General features: G+C 41.8%; 1 protein-coding gene across 2 annotated transcripts in view; it reads left to right on the top strand.

Moving 5' to 3' along the window:
* The window catches only part of POLR3A (RNA polymerase III subunit A), an 89,437-nt gene that overhangs the window by 30,786 nt on the left and 37,234 nt on the right, over positions 1 to 21,417 (top strand). For both annotated transcript variants that reach the window (XM_075841802.1, XM_075841804.1), the window contains exons 15-20: positions 3,968 to 4,132; positions 7,726 to 7,898; positions 8,692 to 8,803; positions 15,506 to 15,624; positions 16,812 to 16,949; positions 19,821 to 19,991. In XM_075841802.1, coding sequence (XP_075697917.1) covers positions 3,968 to 4,132; positions 7,726 to 7,898; positions 8,692 to 8,803; positions 15,506 to 15,624; positions 16,812 to 16,949; positions 19,821 to 19,991 — 878 coding nt within the window. The remainder of the gene's footprint in view (positions 1 to 3,967; positions 4,133 to 7,725; positions 7,899 to 8,691; positions 8,804 to 15,505; positions 15,625 to 16,811; positions 16,950 to 19,820; positions 19,992 to 21,417) is intronic.

Genomic DNA, 21,417 nt, shown 5'->3' with positions numbered 1-21,417 from the left:
TGAGCATTTTGACCCCACAGGTGTTTCATAGATTTCATTAGAATTGGGCAGTGAAAATGAAAAATGACATTATTTTCCAATAAGATGTAGCTTTAACGCAAAATGTTTCATTTTTTTCAACAAATAAATGATGAAAAGCACCCCAACATTTGTAAAGCAACTTCTCCAGAGTACGGAAATACCAAACATATGGTCATAAACTGCTGTTTGGGCAAGCGGCAGGACTCGGAAGGGAAGGCACGCCATTTAGCTTTTGGAGTACAGATTTTGCTGGTTTGATTTCTCGGCACCATGTCGCATTTGTAAAGCTCCTAAGGTACCAGTACAGTGCAAAAAAAGTGTCTCCATTTGGCAAACTACACCCATTGAGGAATTCATCTAGGGGTGTAGTGAGCATTTTGACCCCACTGGTGTCTCATATATTTTATTCGAAATGGGCAGTGAAAATCAAAAATTACATTATTTTCCAATAAGACGTAGTATTAGTTCAAAATTTTTCATTTTCTCATCAAATAAAGGAGAAAAAGCACCGTAACATTTGTAAAGCAACTTCTTCAGAGTAGGGAAATACCCCACACGTGGTCATAAACTGCTGTTTGGACACACAGCAAGGCTCTAAAGGGAAGGAGCGCCATTTAGTATTTGGAGTGGAGATTTTACAAGATTCGCTTTTTGACACCATGTTGCATTGAGCTATAATACCAGTACAGTGGTACCCCCGATAAATTACCCCGTTTTGGAAACTAGATCCCTCAAAGAATTGATCTAGGGGTGTAGTGAGCATTTTGATAGTTTAAGTGTTTTGCAAAAATGAGTAAACAATAGATGTTGCAGATTGAAAATTGCTGTTTATCACAGATATGCCATTTCAGTGCCCAATGTGTTGTGCCCAGCTTGTACCACCGTAGACACACATCCCATAAATTGTTAAGCGGGTTCTCCAGAATACAGTAATACCCCATATGTGGTCATAAATTGCCGTTTGGGTACACGGCCAGGCTCAGTTGGACCACCATTTGGCTTTTGAAGCACAGATTTTGCTTGGTGTTTTAGTGGTATTTTATCTTATAATGTGGGGGCATATATAAACTGGGCGGAGTACATCAGGGTATATGTAATCTGTGCGGAGTACATCAGGGTATATGTAATCTGGGCGGAGTACATCAGGGTATATGTAATCTGGGCAGAGTACATCAGGGTATATGTAAACTGGGCGGAGTACATCAGGGTATATGTAAGCTGGGCGGAGTACATCAGGGTATATGTAAGCTGGGCGGAGTACATCAGAGTATATGTAAACTGTGAGGAGTACATCAGGGCATATGTAAGCTGTGCGGAGTACATCAGGGCATATGTAAACTGTGCGGAGTACATCAGGGCATATGTAAGCTGGGCGGAGTACATCAGGGTAAATGTAATATGTGAGGAATACATCAGGGTATATGTAAGCTGGGCGGAGTACATCAGGGTAAATGTAAGCTGTGCGGAGTACATCAGGGTATATGTAAGCTGGGCGGAGTACATCAGGGTATATGTAAGCTGTGCGGAGTACATCAGGGTATATGTAAGCTGTGCGGAGTACATCAGGGTATATGTAAGCTGGGCGGAGTACATCAGGGTGTATGTAATATGTGAGGAGAACATCAGGGTATATGTAATATGTGAGGAGAACATCAGGGTATATGTAAGCTGGGCGGAGTATATCAGGGTATATGTAAGCTGGGCGGAGTACATCAGGGTATATGTAAGCTGGGCGGAGTGCATCGGGGCATACTAGGATGATGTAATAATGGGGTGAATGAAGAATCCATGGATTGGTGTGGTACGCTTTGAACCAATCCTTTATGCACAGGCCGGGATTATTGGGTATTATACAAAATATCTGCGCTCCAGTATTGCCTAATCTTTGACTTCTTCACTTGCCCTATAAGCAGCACAAAGCCCTAAAGTTTCCTCATCTCCGCTGCATCTACAGGGTCCACCTGTGGGGTCCAGCAAATGACGATGTGGGGTATTTAGTGAAATTCTACTGGACCTAAAAATGAGTCTGGGCCGTCATTTAGAATAATTTTGCATCATTGCGTTTTGAGAGTCATAACGTGTTATTTTTCCGGTGACGGAGCTGTGTGAGGGCGCGTTTTTTGTGGAACGACCTGTAATTTTTATTGGTTCCATTTCGGGGTGCATGCGATTTTTTTTTTTTTTTTTTTTTTTTTTTTTTTTTATCAATATTTATTCCATTTTTTGGGAGCTGAGGAAACAAAAAAACAGTAATTCTAGCACGTTTTTTTTTTTGTTTTTTTAGTGTTCACCGTGCAGTATAAACAACATGTTCACTTTATTCTGCGGGGCGATCCGATTACAGCGACACCAAATTTATATTGTTTTTTTACGTTTCACTGCGTTCCCACAATAAAAATACTCTTTTCTAAAAAAATCATGTTTTAGAGTCGCCATTTTCTGACAGCCATAACTTTTTTATTTTTTCGTTGATATCGCTGCGGGATGGATTGTTTTATGCGTGACGAACTGTACCATCCATTGGTACCATTTTGCGTTACTTGCAACTTTTTGATCACTTTTTATTAAAAAATATTTGAGACAAGATGACCAAAAAATAAAATACTGTCATTGTTTTTTATTAACATTTTTTACGGTGTTCACCGTGCGGTAAAAATAATGTGATATTTTTATAGATCAGGCCGTTCTGAACGCGGCGATACCTATTATGTATAGTTTTTTTTCATGTTTTCAGTTTTTTTCTAATCATAAAGGAGTTGATCAGGGAAACAGGGCAAGTGTTGTTTTTATTATTTATTTATTATTTATTAACTTTTATTTATTTATTTTTCTTTCACTTTTTTTTTTACATTTTTCACTTTTTCTTTTACACTTACCTGGGGACTTGAAGATCTGGTCTTCTGATCCCCGGTACGATGCACTGCTTATGTAGTGTAGTGCATCGTAACTGTCATTCTTCATTTGACAGTTAGCCGATTAGGTCCTGCCTCGGGCAGGACCTAATAGGCTTCCGTACCTTGGCAACCAGGAAGCCTAGTAACGGCTTCCTGGTTGCCATAGCAACAATCGCCATCGCGGGGGGTGGGCGTGGGGGGTACAGAGGGAGCTCCCTCCCTCTGTAAACCACTTCAATGCGGCGGAAGTCATTGACAGCCGCATTGAAGGGGTTAAATGGCTGCGATCGGCGGTAACAGCCATTGCAGCGGCATGTCAGCTGTGTATAACAGCTGACAGCCGCTGAAGATAAAGCGCGCACAGCTCCTGTGCTCGCTTTATCTCCAGGGCGTGACTGTACTGTTGGAATTTGGACGTACAGTCACTCCCAATCGCGGGAAGGGGTTAATCCTTCTCCCTTTTCTGTTCTTATAAAGAGTGGAATAATTTGAACAATCCTCAGCTTAAAATGGGTTTTCCCATCAGAGACATTTATGGCATATCCACAGGACATGCCATAAATGTCAGATAGACGCGGGTCTCACTTCTGGTACCCGCACCCATCTCTAGAACGGGGCCCCAAAAACCCCATTCTGCCTTCCTTGATTCCCGTAACCCCCATAGCAGTGAATGGCAGTTACAGAAACCGCGTGCCACGCTGCTCATGTAACTGCCATTCACGTCTATGGGAGTTACGGAAACCGCAGGAAGTGACCCGGGTGGCAGCGTGAACCGAGAAAGGTAGAACGGAGTTTAGGGACCCCCGTTCTAGAGATAGGTACGGGTCCCAGGATGGGACCCGCGTCTATGGCATGTCCTGTGGATCTGCCATAAATGTCCCTGATGGGCAAACCCCTTTAATTACGTGTTACAATACATTTACAAAATGTTTGCTATTAATCACTTTTTTTATTATATAAGGGAAAAAATAACCAAATCTGAAAGGAACTTTCAACCAAATGTTTTCTTTACTTATGTAGTGTATGTCATGTGACTCTTTTTTTTTAAACAGTTGTGACGATTCAGAACAGCGATCTGATGTGCGGTACCATGGACAAGGGAACTTTGGGTTCTGGCTCAAAGAATAACATTTTCTATATCCTTCTGAGAGACTGGGGACAAGTTGAAGCTGCTGATGCCATGTCACGCCTGGCAAGGCTGGCACCGGCATTCCTGTGTAAGTGAAAGTGGTCTATTGTAATATCTTGAGCATGGCATTTTTAAAGAACAGTTCAACCGTTGTCTCATCAAACAGCAGCTTTAAAGTTGGAAAAATTACCTGCATTCATTGTTTTACATTTGAACGCTTGTTTCCCTTTTCCCATTTTTCCTTTAAAGTAATGTTAGAAAAAAAAAATTAACATCTGCTATTGCCACTTTCTTAATAGTTCTAATATAACAGTATAAACTCTCACGGTCAATGGTCATGTCAATTTATCCTGCGATTCCGCTTGTGGATTCTATCCCCTTAGTTCTACAGAAATACGCCGCAAAATCCGCAGCTTGAAAACGACGTAATTTATGCAGCAAAACTTAAAAACCACACCAAAAACGCTCCTAAAGGTTCGTGGTTCTTTGCTACGAATTTCTTGCAGTTTTGCTGCGTATTTTCTGCAGCCAAATACGCAAAGTGTGCGTGTAGCCTAAAAGTAGTGAAACATTAGAAAAAAAAAACTATATAAATATTGGTATTGCCGTAATTGTATCAAACCGTAGAATAAAGTGAACTTATCGGTATTTCTCAGAATAACGAAACCCAAAAACCATATCGGAATCACTGTTTAATTTGCCCATTTCACCCCGCAAACAGCGGAAAAATAAAGTTATGGCTTTTGGAATGCGGGGAGGAAAACCCCGAATATAAAAATCAGAAAATTTGCTGCGTCTCCAAAGGGTTCAATAATGACATGTTCAGAAGCGTGCAAGGGATCCACCAATTAGGCCATAACATTACATTTACTGAATTACTGTGAGTATACGGTTACAGCGGCTTCTGTTGAGGGGTGGGATTTATTGGACACCGGTACAAGAAAAATATCAGAAGAAAATATATGGTGGAAGCACGGTTGCTAAACATTTAAATGAAATTAAACACAAAGTGCTTGATCTTAAATGGTGCATCCTCCAGGAATGACCATAAGGAACCGGTTAAAATCCGGCTTCTCCAAAAATAAATCTATTGGCTTTGCACATTCGAATCCTTTAACCCTAAAGGTGTCAATGAAATAATGTAGATGTAGGTAGTCCCCTCTGGAGTATACAGCGTTCTGTTTGATTTAGGAACATATAGGATGCATGCAATATAATACAGAAAATAGAGATCACTAGAGGAACAGGAAGGAACACTTGTTAAAGATCAATATGGATGTGATCAAATTCCTTACTATAAAGAATGTTCTACTCCTACAGCTTTATTCCTTCTATCTCAACGCATATATTTTATTCAAGGTTTTTAGAAGTAACATATAATGTGTTCATCTCACGACTATTAAAACTGGTGATGGGATTTACTACTCATGCTTCAGAAAGGGGATGGAAAGGGGATCCTCTTGTGGAGTCTCCGCACAAACTATAAGGGCTCCTCAAATTCAGTGTGTAAAGGAAAGCACCTTAGAAAAAACCTTGCCAAGAGGATGTGGATTCTGCCTCCTGAACATGTAAGGTCTCATTGACCGGCGTACTAGAGCGGTGTACCGTGGAGAAGAGCTTGTATGACTGCTCCTCGTCCAGTGCTGAATCTAAGTCGGGGACCTTGCCCTCAGGTTGATAGGCTCTGCAAAGAGCAGATCTCTCTGGATTTAAGGGAAACGGATGAGGTTGGGGAGACTGAAGGTTGATGGGATCAGGCAGCTCTTGCTCGTTTGGGAGGTCTACTGAGTTGTGAGTTCACGGGACGAATTCTCAGCACTTGACGGACCAGCCTGTGGTTGCGTTGACAGCAGGCCAAGCATATCTGCTATGGATGGGTCTGAACCCGCAATTAACAGCTCGCCCACTCAGCTTCGGGAGCCATTGGGGGCTGGGCACTGTTCGAGACTGTTCATTGATGGGCTATCTAGGTTTCAAACCGTTAGAGCAGTGAGGGTCAGATTGATGACTCAGAAGTTTAGTATTACAGCTGAAACCGGCCTAATGGGTAACTATTGCAGTTCCCTGACTAGGGGCTTCCCTGCTGGGTTCAAACATGGTGGCAACATCCTGCCACATCTTGGTATGCAGAGGATAGAGTGGACTGGAGAGCTACTTCTTAGCAATTAAATATAAAGTGCTGCAGAGAGAAGAGCAAGATTTGAGGTGTCTGCGCTGTAGCTGCTGGCGTTGGGGAGGTGGAAATGCTGGATTAAAGGAGAAGACCGCCCCCTTTAGACAAAGACCGCCCCCTTTAGACAAAGACCGCCCCTTTAGACAAAGACCGCCCCTTTAGACAAAGACCGCCCCTTTAGACAAAGACCGCCCCTTTAGACAAAGACCGCCCCCTTTAGACAAAGACCGCCCCCTTTAGACAAAGACCGCCCCCTTTAGACAAAGACCGCCAATGAGCACTGAGTGAAAAAGTGGGGCTGAAGCAATCCCTCCCCCAGAAAGAGTGGAAACTACAAAAGAAAAATAAATTCTGCCCACTATATACCTGGCCTAAGAAGGCCAGAAGCCAGGAACTAATTTTATGGAGCTACCCAAACAATGCCGCGATGTCCACCACCAGTGTGCACACGAAATCAAGAAGGGGCCTGTATCATTCCCTGCATCATTCCAGTATCTGATCCCCCAAGCAGTGGTAAAATGTAGGTGCTCCAGCAGCCCAAAGTGGCCCAAACAGCATCCAGGGAGCGCAGTGTCTTCCGGTGGGGTTGTCGTCTGGTTGGTTAACTTCAATTAATGGATGACTCCTGATAAATGGCCTGTACTAAAACAGAGATCCCCTAATAGAAGAGGACGGGGCTCCTTAGACCTGTCACTTAAGGGTAATTCTGGAGCGGGATGGGGTAGGTCTAGGAGGTTATTCTACTCTAGAGGCAATATTTCAGTGAGAGCAATCTGGGCTTTGATTAAAGTGGTCGCAAATGTCAATTTGCTGCTAAAATTATTACGAACATGTTAGAATGATTTTTAATTTGGCTACCAAACAACTCATGTGGCGCTTAAGTTTTTAGGCTTAGGACCATAGATGCCCAAGTGATTTTTTTTTTATTTTTTTTTGGAGCCCTATGGGGAAAAAGGCAAGCCAACGGGGAAAGTGTGATGCCCTTGCCCGACTTCAACTGGGAAAACTTGGGTCTTGGCATTCATGGGGATGTTACTTTGACACGTTTCACCTACTTGCCCTTCAACACTTAAGAAATTGTTCAGTATTGGTTTAAGTGACATAACAGGGTTCAAGGTGTTGACTTAGCCTTCGGATTCCCCAGATCTCAATCTATGCGATGTGCTGGAAAAAAACAGTCCAATCCATGAAAGTCCCACAGGGCAATTTATAGGACTTAAAGGATCTCCTGTTAACGTCTTGGTGCCAGATACCATGGGACGCTTTCAGAGGTCTTGTGGAATCCATGCCTCGACCGTTAAGAGCTGTTTCGGCAGCACAAGGGGAACCCACACATTATTAGGCAGGTCATTTTGATGTTTTAGCTGAACGGTATGTGTGTTGTTTTTTTGTTTTTTTTTGTTTTTTTTTTACATATTTGTTGTTGTTTTTTTGCGTTAAAAAAAATGGTTTCAACTTGAATACACGGCCGTATTATTTTCCCTCACGTCTTCTGGCCCACTATTCAGCAAACAGAGGTTTCTCTATTGGAATTGGAGATGTCACTCCAGGACAAGGTCTACTAAAGGCTAAGCAGGATCTTTTGGATGCTGGCTACAAGAAGTGTGATGAGTACATTGAAGCTCTGAACACTGGAAAATTACAACAGCAGCCTGGGTGTAGTGCAGAAGAGACATTGGAGGTAGGTTATATATACATATGTCCTAATTATCTTGGTTTCGAGTGAAATTTTATTTACACCAGACCAGTTCCAATTCTAGCATTACAAAGAGTTTTTTTTGTTTTTGTTTTTTTTACAAAAAAGCTGAACCCGTGTAAACAATGTTTCAATCGCCTCAGTATTTTAAATGGTCACTAACTTTTCATCAAGCTTTGTATAAATAAATAGTACAACGAATATAAGAAACTTTGTAATATATCTTATTAAAGAGGCTCTGTCACCACGCCTATCTGATACATGATGTGATCGGCGCTGTAATGTAGATTACAGCAGTGTTTTTTATTTAGAAAAACTATCATTTTGAGTTATGACCTATTTTAGCTTTATACTAATGACTTTCTAAATGGACAACTGGGCGTGTTTTACTATATGACCAAGTGGGCGTTGTACAGAGAAGTGTATGACGCTGACCAATCAGTGACCAATCAGCGTCATACACTTCTCTCCATTCATGTAATCAGCACATCGTAATCTTACTAGATCACTATGTGCAGCCACATTCACACACACACTAACGTTACTCAAGTGTATTAAAGTATATGTACATGTAGGTGTCCCAATACTTTTGCCGATAGTGTATTTTTACATGGTTGCACTCCTAGAGTCCCATAGGTGGTTGTATCTAGGTTTTATAATTGACCAACTGAACAAATTGGCATCCAACGTGTTAAAAATAGCTGTGTTCTTTGGGATTATAAAGCAATGAAATGTTATTTTTTTTAGTGTTATTCTTTTCTTATGTTTTCTTCGCTAGGCCTTGATCTTGCGTGAGCTGTCAGTGATTAGAGACCATGCTGGCAGTGCCTGCCTGAGAGAACTTGACAAGAGCAACAGCCCCCTCATCATGGCTTTGTGTGGATCCAAAGGTATGTTACATGATGAAGACCAGATTCACATTATTCATATTATTATTAACCCCTTAACAATGACCCACGTACAGTTACGTCTTTGCAGTTTGGTACTTAACGCATCGGCATGTTAACTGTACATGGCAGGTATGGCGTAGGCTCAAATGCCGAGCCCATGCCATCACCAGCGGATGTCCGTTGTAAACTTCAGCTGGCACCCTGCTGTAACGGTGGGGACCAGAGCTAGATTCCAGCCGTGCAGATTAACCCCTTAGATGCCGTGGTCGAAAGAGACCGCAGTATCTAGGTGGTTTGTAGCCGATCGGCACACCCACGACTCGGTAGCGGGGGTGCCAATGGTTGGTATGGCAATTGGAGGCCTAACAATTGCCTCCTGGTCTGCTAAGTATGTAAGCCTATGTGGCCGCACCGGATGCAGGACCTAATACGCTTTGTGACACTGATCGCTCTAATGCTTCTTACTGCATAGGTAGTGCAATGTATTATAAAAGAGATCAGCGTTGCAGGCCTTCTCCCGTAGTGGGGAAAAAAAAAAAAACTTGCCTTTTTCCCCATAAGTCTTTGAAGAAAAAAAAAGTGACAACCTTTAAAATAAGTATACATGTTTGGTATCGCTGCGTTCGTAACGACCTGAACGATGACGTTATTTTTCTCTCGCAGAGAATGCCATAACAAAAGTTAAAAAAAAACATTCCAGAATCTCTGTGTTTGGTCACCTCTCAATGGAATAAAAGTGATCAACAAATCGTCTACACCCAAAAATGGTACGGATAAAAACTACAGCCCTTCCTGCAAAAAACAAGCCCTCCCACATCTTTCTTGACGAAAAAATTAAGTTATGGCTCTTGGTTATGGTGACCCAAAAAATAGATGCTTTAAATATAGAGATGTTATTGTGCAAACGCTATAAAACATAAACTATATAGATATGGTATCACCGTAATCTTATCGAACCACAGAATAAACGTAATGCTTCATTTATAGCGCACAGTAAACCCTAAAAAAAAAAGAATAAAAAAACAATGCCAGAATTGCTGTTTTTTGGTCACGTTGCTTATCAAACAATAAAATAAAAAGGGATCAAAAAAATCAAATGTACCCCAAAATGGTACTAATGAAAGCCTACAGATTGTCCCTCACACGGCTCGGTTGATGAAAAAATTAAAAAGCTATGGATCTCCAAATATGACGACACAAAAGCTGCGGAGTTTTCCAAAAGTGTGATAAAATTGGACCCCATTTAGTGTGACACTGGCCTCATATCTGTGGATTATTATTTATTTACCGCATTATTATACCACCTTTTATACCATGATATACTCTGCGCAATATAAATATGCTGCAACATTATCAACTGAAATGCCAGTAAAACCCCAAACAGAACTACTACCAAGCAAAATCCACGCTCCAAAATTCAAATGGCGCTCCCTCCCTTCTAAGCCCTGTTATGTGCTTAAACAGCAGTTTAGAGACACATATGGGGTATTACAATACTCGGAGAAAAAAAACTCCACACAATTTGTTAGTCAATTTCTCCTGAGTGTGGCAATACTCCATTTGTGGCCCTAAACTTCTGTTTGAGCACATGGCAGGGCTCAGAAGGGAAGGAGCACCATTTGGGTTTTGGAGCGTGGATTTGCTGGATTGGTGTTCGGCACCATGTCGCATTTGCAAAGCCCCTGAGGTACAAGTACAGTGCAAACGCCTACAAAGTGGGAAACTAAACCCCTCAGGGCATTTATCTAGGAGTGTAGTAAACATTTTGAGCCCACAGGTGTTTCATAGATTTTATTAAACTTCAGCAGTGAAAATGAAACCTTGTGAAATTATGTAGTTTTAGCTCCCAATTTTTAATATTCACAAGGGTAGGAAGAAAAACTGCACTCAATTTGTTAGTCAATTTCTCACTATTACCCCTTGTGAAAATTAAATATTGTGAGCTAGAATGATGGAAAGAATGGATTAAAAATAAATTTCTAACAAAAGAAATGGAATGGAAATAGTCCCTAAATAAATAGATTTTGGAAATTTTCTTGAAAATATAAGATTGCTGCTAAAGTTATAATCTTTCTAACGTCCTAGAAAATTAAAAGGACGTTTAAAAAAAGATGCAAACAAAGTAGACATATGGGAAATGTTAATTAGCAAGTATTTTGTGTTATTACTATCTGCTTTACAAGCAGATAAGTTTACATTTAGTAAAATGCAAATTTTTCAAAATTTGCTCAAAATTCTGGTGTTTCCCACAAATAAATACTGAATGTATCAACCAAATTTTACCACTAACATAAAGTACAATGGGTCACGGGAAAGAGTCTAAGAAACTGTTCCAAAGTTATTACCACATAAAGTGACACGTCCGGTTTGATTTTTGTTTTTTAACGTTGATACCTGTTACTTATAAGGCATAATCTACTGGAATTGACGACTTTGTTATTCAAAGGTAATTCAACCTAGGAAAAAAAATGGACCGTATTTTTCTGACTATAAGACGCAGTTTTTAGCTAGAATAAATCTTGCTAAAAAGTCCCTGCGTCTTATAGTCGGCAGTGCCGGGCCCCCTAACTTCTCCTTACTTAACCCCTTCCCGACCAATGATGTGCCGGCACATCATGGAGCGAGGAGGGGATGATGTATGGAGCGGGCTAACGCGCTGAGCCCGCTCCATACACTGCAGGTGTCAGCTTCTGACACGCTGCACTAACGGCTAGGAACAGTGATAGCGCTGTTCCTGGCCATTTAACTAGTTAAATCCTGCGGTCAATATCGACCGCGGCATTTGTAGTGGTTTTCCCATGAATGACATTTATGACCTATCCACAGGATATTTCATAAATGTCAGATAGATGCGGGTCCCACCTCTGGGACCCATCTATCTCTAGAACGGGGACCCCTAAGCCCTGTTCTATCTTACCCGGCTCAGCTGTCTTCCGACAACTTCCTGCTTACATGGTCGAGTTACGGAAACAGCGTAACTCGCTGAGCTATGCAGTTTCCGTAACTCCCATAGAACTGAATAGTAGTTACGGAAACAGCGTAGCACGCTACGCTGCTTCTGTAACTGCCATTCACTACTATGAGAGTTACGGAAACAGCGTAGCTCAGCGAGTTACGCTGTTTCCATAACTCATTCATGTATTGTACCAGCGATCTAATGATCGCTGATTCAAGTCCCCTAGGGGAACTAATAAAAGTGTTAAATATAAAAAGATCAATATTCAGGAGTGTACATTTTTTTCAAAGGTTAAAGAAAAAAAACTTTTCCCATTTTTTTTTTCCCCAAGCACAATGTAAAAATAATTGGTATCGCTGCGTCCGTAAAAGTCCAAACTATTACAATATATAATTATTCTGCCTGTATAAACGTTTAAAATAATTGTTTATTAACAAAGTATTTATTAAAATTGGTAGGGCACAGAGTGCCAAAAGATCCAGGTACAGGCGTTGGCAACCAGATCAAGAGCGCAGACTGAGATGTATGTGACAAAAAGATAAATAATCAGCGAGCACCCATTCATGGATGCCTGATTATATCACAGGTGAAACAATCACATAAAAACTGACTCAGAGTGCTTGGCAAATATTGATGAGATCTGATTGCCACAGATTAGTTAACAGGCACACTCCCAACGCGTTTCTGCACCTTGTAGGGGAGCGTCCTCAGGGGTACGAGTTGCCTGAATTAATTAACGTACAGTTGCCTGTCAGCTGATATTCAGCTGTTCGTTTTAGTGTAACGGCGCATATGAGACATCTGATGGTGGTCTGACGCGCGCCGTGGAAACTCGGAAGTTTTATTCACCCAAGCCCAACCCATAGGGGCGTTGCGTAGTATCGGGCCGTCCAATGAAGGAATAAGGCGTGTGAGAACACACGCCCCTCCAGGGGGCGGATCCATAGTAACCACGCAGCCTATGAAAAAGATGCATAAAGCATCAATGGTAACAAGGGGGAGCTAAAGGTGGCCAGAACATACAGCGCCGATACCAACGCTGGAATAAGCGCTATGTCTGCAAGACAGGTGATCTAATGAGTAAAACAAAGCACGGCCACCAATAGCCTTCTCAGATGGGATAGTTGTCACCCTAAACCCCTGAAGATGGGCATCCCAAAGGGTCAGTATATTAGAGTGAGGCGGAACTGTACCACACTGTCAGACTTTCAAATGTCGGCCAATGGTCTGAGAAAGAGATTTGAGCACAAAGGGTATCCCAGTGGTGTCTTGAAATCGGCATACCAACATGCTATTACATCAAATAGGGAGTCCCTACTGAATCCTAAAGTATCTCCAGAGAAGGACAACGTTATGAGGATAATTGGTACCTACGATGTTGCGCACGCTGAGGTTAGAAATATCCTTACCTCATACTGGGACATCCTTAAAGCAGACCCGGACGTAGGTGGTTTAGTTGGGGACCGTCCTCAGATCACTTTCCGGAGGGGCCGTAATCTTAAGGACAGATTGGTGCACAGCCATCTGAAGACACCTGCTGTCACCACTTGGCTTTCGACTAACGTCACTGGGTCATTCCAGTGTGGTAGATGCAAAGCATGTAGCTCTGTTTGGAAAAGCAAAATATTCAAAAGTACTGTGACAGGAGTCACGTTTTCCAATAGGTCGTTTATCAACTGCCTCACCAAGGGGGTGGTGTACCTGATTACGTGCCAATGTGGCATGCAGTATGTCGGCAAGACAATAAGGGAGTTCAGACGCAGGATTCGGGACCATATTTGTAACATTCAGAATAAAGCTGACACCTCTGTTTCTCGACATGTATGGGACCACCACAAGGGAGACCCCTCCTCTATCAAGTTTCAAGGTATAGAACATGTCAGTATTCCTGCCAGGGGAGGTAATTGGGACAGACGTGTTCTACAGAAGGAGGCCCAGTGGATTTTCAGGATGCAAACCATCAAGCCACTGGGCCTCAATGAGTCTATATCCTACCTTCCGTTTTTATAAATTGCCTTGCCCAACTACTGTATCTCTGCATGTTTCTTTCATTGATATGTAATGGGATTGTTTATGAGCTCGTTCCTGTACCGCTTTCAGCGTTCTCTCCTGTACTGTTTACCTACATTGGATCTGATGATCCATAGTTTGTCCGATCCTGACTATTGATACACTACTTTGTGGGCTCTTGTGCTTTGTTTTACTCATTAGATCACCTGTCTTGCAGACATAGCGCTTATTCCAGCGTTGGTATCGGCGCTGTATGTTCTGGCCACCTTTAGCTCCCCCTTGTTACCATTGATGCTTTATGCATCTTTTTCATAGGCTGCGTGGTTACTATGGATCCGCCCCCTGGAGGGGCGTGTGTTCTCACACGCCTTATTCCTTCATTGGACGGCCCGATACTACGCAACGCCCCTATGGGTTGGGCTTGGGTGAATAAAACTTCCGAGTTTCCACGGCGCGCGTCAGACCACCATCAGATGTCTCATATGCGCCGTTACACTAAAACGAACAGCTGAATATCAGCTGACAGGCAACTGTACGTTAATTAATTCAGGCAACTCGTACCCCTGAGGACGCTCCCCTACAAGGTGCAGAAACGCGTTGGGAGTGTGCCTGTTAACTAATCTGTGGCAATCAGATCTCATCAATATTTGCCAAGCACTCTGAGTCAGTTTTTATGTGATTGTTTCACCTGTGATATAATCAGGCATCCATGAATGGGTGCTCGCTGATTATTTATCTTTTTGTCACATACATCTCAGTCTGCGCTCTTGATCTGGTTGCCAACGCCTGTACCTGGATCTTTTGGCACTCTGTGCCCTACCAATTTTAATAAATACTTTGTTAATAAACAATTATTTTAAACGTTTATACAGGCAGAATAATTACATCTTAGTAAATTAAACGTATACCTCTACACAGTAATCTCTTGTACTATTACTATTACAATATAGCATTATTTGTCTCGCACGGTGAACGGCGTAAAAAATAAAAATTAAAACCCCAGATTTGTTGTTTTTTCGCCACCACAGCGCTCAAAAGAATGAAATAAAAAATCTTATGTACCACAAAAATGGTGCTAACAAAATCTACAGAAAAAACAGCCCTTACACCCCTCAAATGATGGAAAAATATAAGTTATGGCTCTCAGAATGTGGTGAGAGTGAACAAATTTTTTTTTTTAACCGTTAGTTTGTTTTTTTTGTAAAAGAAGTAAAATCTGAAATTTTTTCCAATTTTTTGTTGTCTAAAACCTGGGTGCGTCTTATAGTCCGAAAAATATGGTAAATGAGTAGTGGGGCATCTTGCAGGTTCCTAGTAGATACATAATGTTCTGGGTTATTATAAAACTACATAGAATCATTATTTTGTATCATTACTTGTCATCTCTCCATCATGTCTGCTTAAATAAACACTTGTATTCCCCATTAAATGACAATACTACAGCATCTTTTCTTTTAACTTTGCATTGTGCCTCCTGTTATTCCTCCTGGAAATGTATGAATTTATTGGCAACTAGGCATTTCCCATTACAATAGCGTTTCCCTACTCAGTCTGAGATTGTCTGCATTTACAAGAATTGTTCTTTATGGGGAATGCAAGTATTTACTAAAATAGACATGTCCGTAGAGCGGCCGGGTCCTCTTAAATTTGACACTATACAGAAAATAACATCTGGAGTACTGACCTGAATTGGAAACCAGGGAAGAACATTTTTGTCCCATTTGACTTTTCTTTAGGTTCATTTATTAACATCTCCCAGATGATTGCTTGTGTGGGTCAGCAGGCGATCAGTGGCTTTCGTGTTCCTGATGGCTTTGAGAACAGATCTCTTCCACATTTTGAGAAACATTCGAAGGTGAGTTTCTAACCTGGCACAGCATGGCTTCTTGATGAGTACTTTCTCATGTTACGTATTATGGTCATCTTTTGTAAGTTTAAGGTAATCATTATAAACGGTTATTATATGGAACCATACTCCTAATCTAAATGAACGTTGTAGGGAATACAGTTCTCATTTAGTTGTGTGAAGTGTTGGTTACCTGTTTAATTTATAGGTTAAATCTGTTTTACTTTTAATCTGAGCTGTCCTTTGAAGTGTAAGGCTACGTTCACACGGCTGTTTTCAGAACAATGACTTTCTATGCCGGGGACTCCTGTCTTGGGAAAGCCCTTGACGTCACTGTCCATATATGGACAGTGGTATCAGGGGCTACCTCTGAAGCACCCCCTGTAGATAGCACCAACCCCCCCCTGCCCGTAGATAGTGTCACTGTAGCTCCCTGTAGGAGCGGAATCCCCGGTAGCCACACCCCGCTCTGGCCAGGGATTACGCTCCTGGAGAAGCCCCCTGGCGTCACTATCCAGCAGTGGAATCCCCGGCCAGAGCGCTGCAGATGCTCTGGCAGGGGGTCTGCTCTTAGAGGACGCCCCTGACGTGACTGTCCGGACACACGTCGTGTGTTCAGTCTATAAGCGGAATTCCTAGGCAGAGGGATTCCGCTACTACTGGGAGCTACCGTGGCGTACTATCTACAAGGGGACACTGGCACTATGTGGGCTCTGGCACTTTGTATATGGCCACCGTGGTACTATGTTGGCACTGGCATTTTATGTGGACACTGGCTTTAGTGGGCACTGTGGCTCTATAGTGGGCATTATCTACGGTGGGCACTGTGGCACTATCTACAGCTACATTGCGGCACTATCTTCATGGGCACTGGTGTTTTCAGGGGGTTGGGACAAAAAAAAAACCCTAACCAATGAAATCCATCTTTTTTGTTTATTTTTATTTTTTTATTGGCCATGGAAAACTGATGTCAGACGGCCATTAAAAACAGGCAGATGGACTGGAAATGGATAAAGATTTGGGGAGACTGATGCGAAAAGGCCATGAAAAACTGACAGTTGATCCGTTTTTAATGGCCATTTTTTTTCACAAAAACTATTTAGTTTAACAATTTTATGGATTAAATTAATATCTGCTAAATGAATTGTAAGGAAAATCATTAACATTTAAATTGATATCTTAAAACCTGTTCACAGCTACCAGCGGCCAAAGGATTTGTGGCAAACAGCTTTTATTCTGGACTGACTCCCACAGAATTCTTCTTCCACACTATGGCTGGACGTGAGGGTTTGGTAGATACAGCTGTTAAAACAGCAGAGACTGGTTATATGCAGGTATGACCTGAATATTGTTTTTAGATAGTGTTGATGCAAGTCCCAGTCTGGAAAATGTATTGTGGAATTGTATTATACTCTGTTCACTAGTAGAATTATTCCCGTCTCCAAAGCATAGGTACACTTTTCAGTTTAGAGTTTACCCCTAAAAGGTTAATATGCAGGCACCCCCCCCCCCCCCCAAACAATAAATAAAAAGTAATAAAAGTTAATAAGTAGTATTGGGGTTATTAGTAGACCATAAACTTAACTTTAGCAAGAAGTGCCAGGCAGCTGCTACTAAGGCCAGCAAAAAAAAATTGGCGCAGATGCAAATGACAAGAACATAGTTTTGCGCCTCTACAAATCACTGGTTGGACAACACATGGAATTTTGTGTACAATTTTGGGCACCTGTGTATAACAAGGACATAGCTGAACTAGAGCGGATGCAGGTAATTAAGAAAATGCGTGAATTGTAGTACCATGTAAGGTTATCATACTTCGTTTTATACAGAGATCTCTAAAGGAAAGGTGTCAAGATTTTTTTTTATTATTATTATTTTGTGTTTTTATTTAAATAATGGGGTTTTCCCATGAGGGATATTTATGACCTAAGCACAGGATACGTTATAAATGTAAGATGTGGGTCCCACCTCTGGGACCTGCACCTATTTATAGAACGGGGTCCCCCTAAACCCTGTTCTAGCCTCTCATGCTTGCGCTGCCTCCTGGCCACTTACTGATTGCATGGTCGGGAGTTACAGAAACAACGTAACTCGCTGAGCATATAATTATTTATTTGTAAAAAATTTTTTACATAATTTACACTGTGCCCCCCATTTTCATAGCCAACCAGATACAATAAAGCAGCCGCAACCTAGCATTACCAGGGTAGGAAGGGCCATGGTTTTTGTCCCTTCCCAGCCTAATAGTACCAGCCTGCGTATGCCGCAGTGCCCGTCCATCAATACAGATGGTCAGGTACTGGGTCGTACCCGGCTCCTCCTGATGCCCAAAACAGTGTTTTCCCTCTTGACTAATCATTCTTAGGCCTTATTCACATGAACGTGTCCGTTTTGCGACACGTTTGTCATGCATTGCAGTTCCGTGTGGCATCGGTTTTGGTCTGCTTATGTTCAACTTTCTTTCTGTCTTTATTTTTTTTTCTCTTCAATTCTTATGAACTTGTGCGTGAAACACGGACAGCACACGGATGTGCGTGCATGTGCTGTCCGTGATTTTCACGCACCCATTTACTTCAATGGTGTTATATGAAGCGCTAAAAATGCAAAAGAACAGGACATGCAGTGAGTTTCACGCAACGGAAACACGCTGCGTGAAAAACACCATGTCCGAATGGCCCCATTGAATTGCATAGGTCCGTGTGACGGCCGTTGTTTTAACGGACGTCACACGGACGTATTACACGTTCGTGTGAATAAGGCCTTAGCCTTTTGGTGTGTCCTAGAAGTGCTGTGGTCAGCACATTCTACAATTGTAGAATCACTCCCAAAATGGAGCTGGACACTGCTTGGCAATTGGAAGACATCTCTTCCTGGCTAGTATCCAAAAATAGGGAGGGGGGGGTGAGTCTCACTCCCATATTTACAGCAGCTGTGAGTCAGGTTGCTTTGCCCGATTCACCTTGCTGTAATTCTGGGAAGTCCTAGGAAAACATGTCAAATGATTAATTCATTTTTATTACGTCTCACCTTGTGTAAGAAAAAAATAAAAATACACCAAAAAAAAACGAAAAAAAATAACTTACTAAAAAAAACATTTCCTTTTTTAATCACCTTTTTACATCGAGGCCTGTAACCGTGACATGTGGCATCCACTACGCCTAGAGAAAAGGTTTTACCATCATGAGGGGGGTTTCTTTACCGTAAGAGCAGTGGGACTATGGAACTCTCTGCCCCAGGATGCTGTGATGGTTGATTCGTTTAAAAAGTTAAAGAAGGTCCTTGATGCCTTTCTCTGAAAAATATAATTTTACAAGTTAAGGCTACTAGGTTCTGGAGATGGGACATTGATTCAGGGATTTATTCTTTGTCATATATATATGAGTTGGGAAAGATTTTTTTTTCCCCAATTGCTATCTGCCTCAAGGGATTTTGCCTTCCTTGGGTTTGACATGTTAGGATTATAGGTTGAACTTGACGGACCTGTGTCGTTGTTTTTTTTTAAAATTTATTTATTTTTTATTCTTCAACCTTATCAACTATGTACCCCAAAACATATGGCTCTTGGAATGCATAAAATGTAAAAAATTGCTGCGTCCTGAAGGCCCAAATTAGGCTGCCTCCGTAAGGGTTCAAGGCTATGTACACGTTCAAAAACCTTTTTTTTTTTTCTTAAAAAATGCGTATCAGTGTTTGCAACTTTCTAATTACTTTTGATAAATTATTTTTACTTTTTCAGATACAGCTGCTTTGTATCCTGTATACAGAGCAGCTGTTTTTAGCGCTGAAACCTGTATCCGTCAGATTAGGGGCCTGCGTGGATGACATGCAGGATCGAACTGTTACCGATCACATCTAAGATGTGATCAATAACAAGTGGATTCTGCGTGTCTGAGACCAGCAGGACCCGCTGTCACTGAACCAGTCAGTGCCGCTAATCTGACGGATACAGGTTTCAGCGCTAAAAACAGCTGCTCTGTATACAGGATACAAAGCAGCTGTATCTGAAAAAGTAAAAATAATTTTTTATCAAAAGTAATTAGAAAGTTGCACCAAACACACTGCTAACTTTTTTTTTTTTAAATAAAAATGTGATTCATAGGTGTACAAAGCCTTTAAATGAAAAAGCGAGTCGAAATGTAGTTTTGAATAATAAATTATAGAGAAAACACACTTTAAGTATAACCTAATTGATTTATACTTTGCAGAGGCGTCTCGTGAAATCTCTTGAAGACCTCTGCTCTCAGTATGACTTGACGGTCCGGAGCTCTACTGGCGATATTATTCAGTTTATATATGGAGGAGATGGGTTGGACCCTGCAGCTATGGAAGGAAAGGATGAACCTCTTGAATTTAAGAGAGTCTTGGACAATGTCAAGGTGAGCGGAGCGCTTGTTTATGAACAGTCTTACGTTTGTCATTTTCATGTTAATGCTCGAAGGGTATGTCCATCTTTGCAATCAATGTTTATTGCTTTTAATGCATCTAAAAAAAAATAAAAAAAATGAAGCATTGTTTCAAATGGTCTTGATTTCAAAATATCCTGATTTATTTTGTGTGTTCAGCAAACCTAGGGAACTTTATGGTTACAGACTACCAACCCTTTGTAGTCTTACTCTGCTTTCATACTACCTTCTATCTGCCCCCTACTTCTTGTAACCTCCCGAATGTTTGTTAGCAAGAATAGACACAAAAGTCTTCATAAGTGCTGTGGACACAAAACGCTGGGATTCTTTTAATCCCTTCCCGTTGCAGCGGATTTTCACTTTAGTTCTTTCCTCTCCACCCTCCAAAAGCCATAACTTTCTTTTTACATTTATTTTTATAAAAAAAATTGTACTTCATTTTTTTTATTTCTCGTTAAAGTATTCACTGAGGGGACGCAATTTTTCAGGCCGCTGTCACTGGGAGGCTGACACTAGATTAACATAAAATGTGTGGCTCCGCCCAGTGGGCTAAGCACTCAGCTCCTCTGTTTTAGCCTAGTGTCCGTAGGAATTAGTCATGTTCTGCTAGATTTTCTATTTTAGTTTTATTTAGTTGAATCCCTTGCAAGCGCTGGGCGGAAGGAATTGCGCTGTTTCAGTGGATGCCCGTCATTTTTTCGGATGCTCTGCTCACTGATGTTCAGTGGATGCCGATCTCCCTGGTGGATGTTCCCCGCCTTGGTCACCCAGTCCCCTATTATTCCAGCGGCGGTCGAGGATGCCGGAGAACCACACCACGCATGTGCAATTTCCGAGGCGGTGATAGGCTGCTCACGAAGACGACTGATAGGTAAGTTTTTCTCCCCCCCAACGAGGGGGTTAGTTGGGAAGGAGCGATGTTGCAGATGCTTGACAATGTCAGTTGGCCTAATGGCATTGAAGTAAATGGAAGGGGTTTTTCTGAGGTGTTGTCCTTCCTAAGGGATTTTTCGTTTTAGCACCTATGTGCCGGCAGTTGCAGGGGACACAGTACCTATATTATCTTCCGGCATTCCCACACGCTGCAGCTTTCTGCCGGTGGTGTCGTTAATTTAGGCTTCAGTTCTTTGCTAGGCTGGAAGCTGGCCACGCGCTCTCGCTCGGGATCTGAGTCACATGCCTGCCCTGTCCAATCATCACGGCGTGGACTCGACTGGAGGCTTGGGGTTTTTGGTCTTCTTCAGACGCTATCTTCACTCGATCACTGGTAGTGAAGACCACAGTACACTGAGCTGGTGTGCAGAAGTCATACAGCGATGGAAACGTTTCTGCTTCGCAGGAGACACCGCACCTAGAAGGTCTGGTAGGATAGCCGCAGGCTTTTTTTTTTTTTTTGTTA

Source organism: Rhinoderma darwinii, chromosome 11 (genome assembly GCF_050947455.1).
Source record: "Rhinoderma darwinii isolate aRhiDar2 chromosome 11, aRhiDar2.hap1, whole genome shotgun sequence".
NCBI lineage: Eukaryota > Metazoa > Chordata > Amphibia > Anura > Rhinodermatidae > Rhinoderma > Rhinoderma darwinii.
Note: the sequence above shows the minus strand (reverse complement) of the source record. Positions and strands in the feature narration are given on the sequence as shown.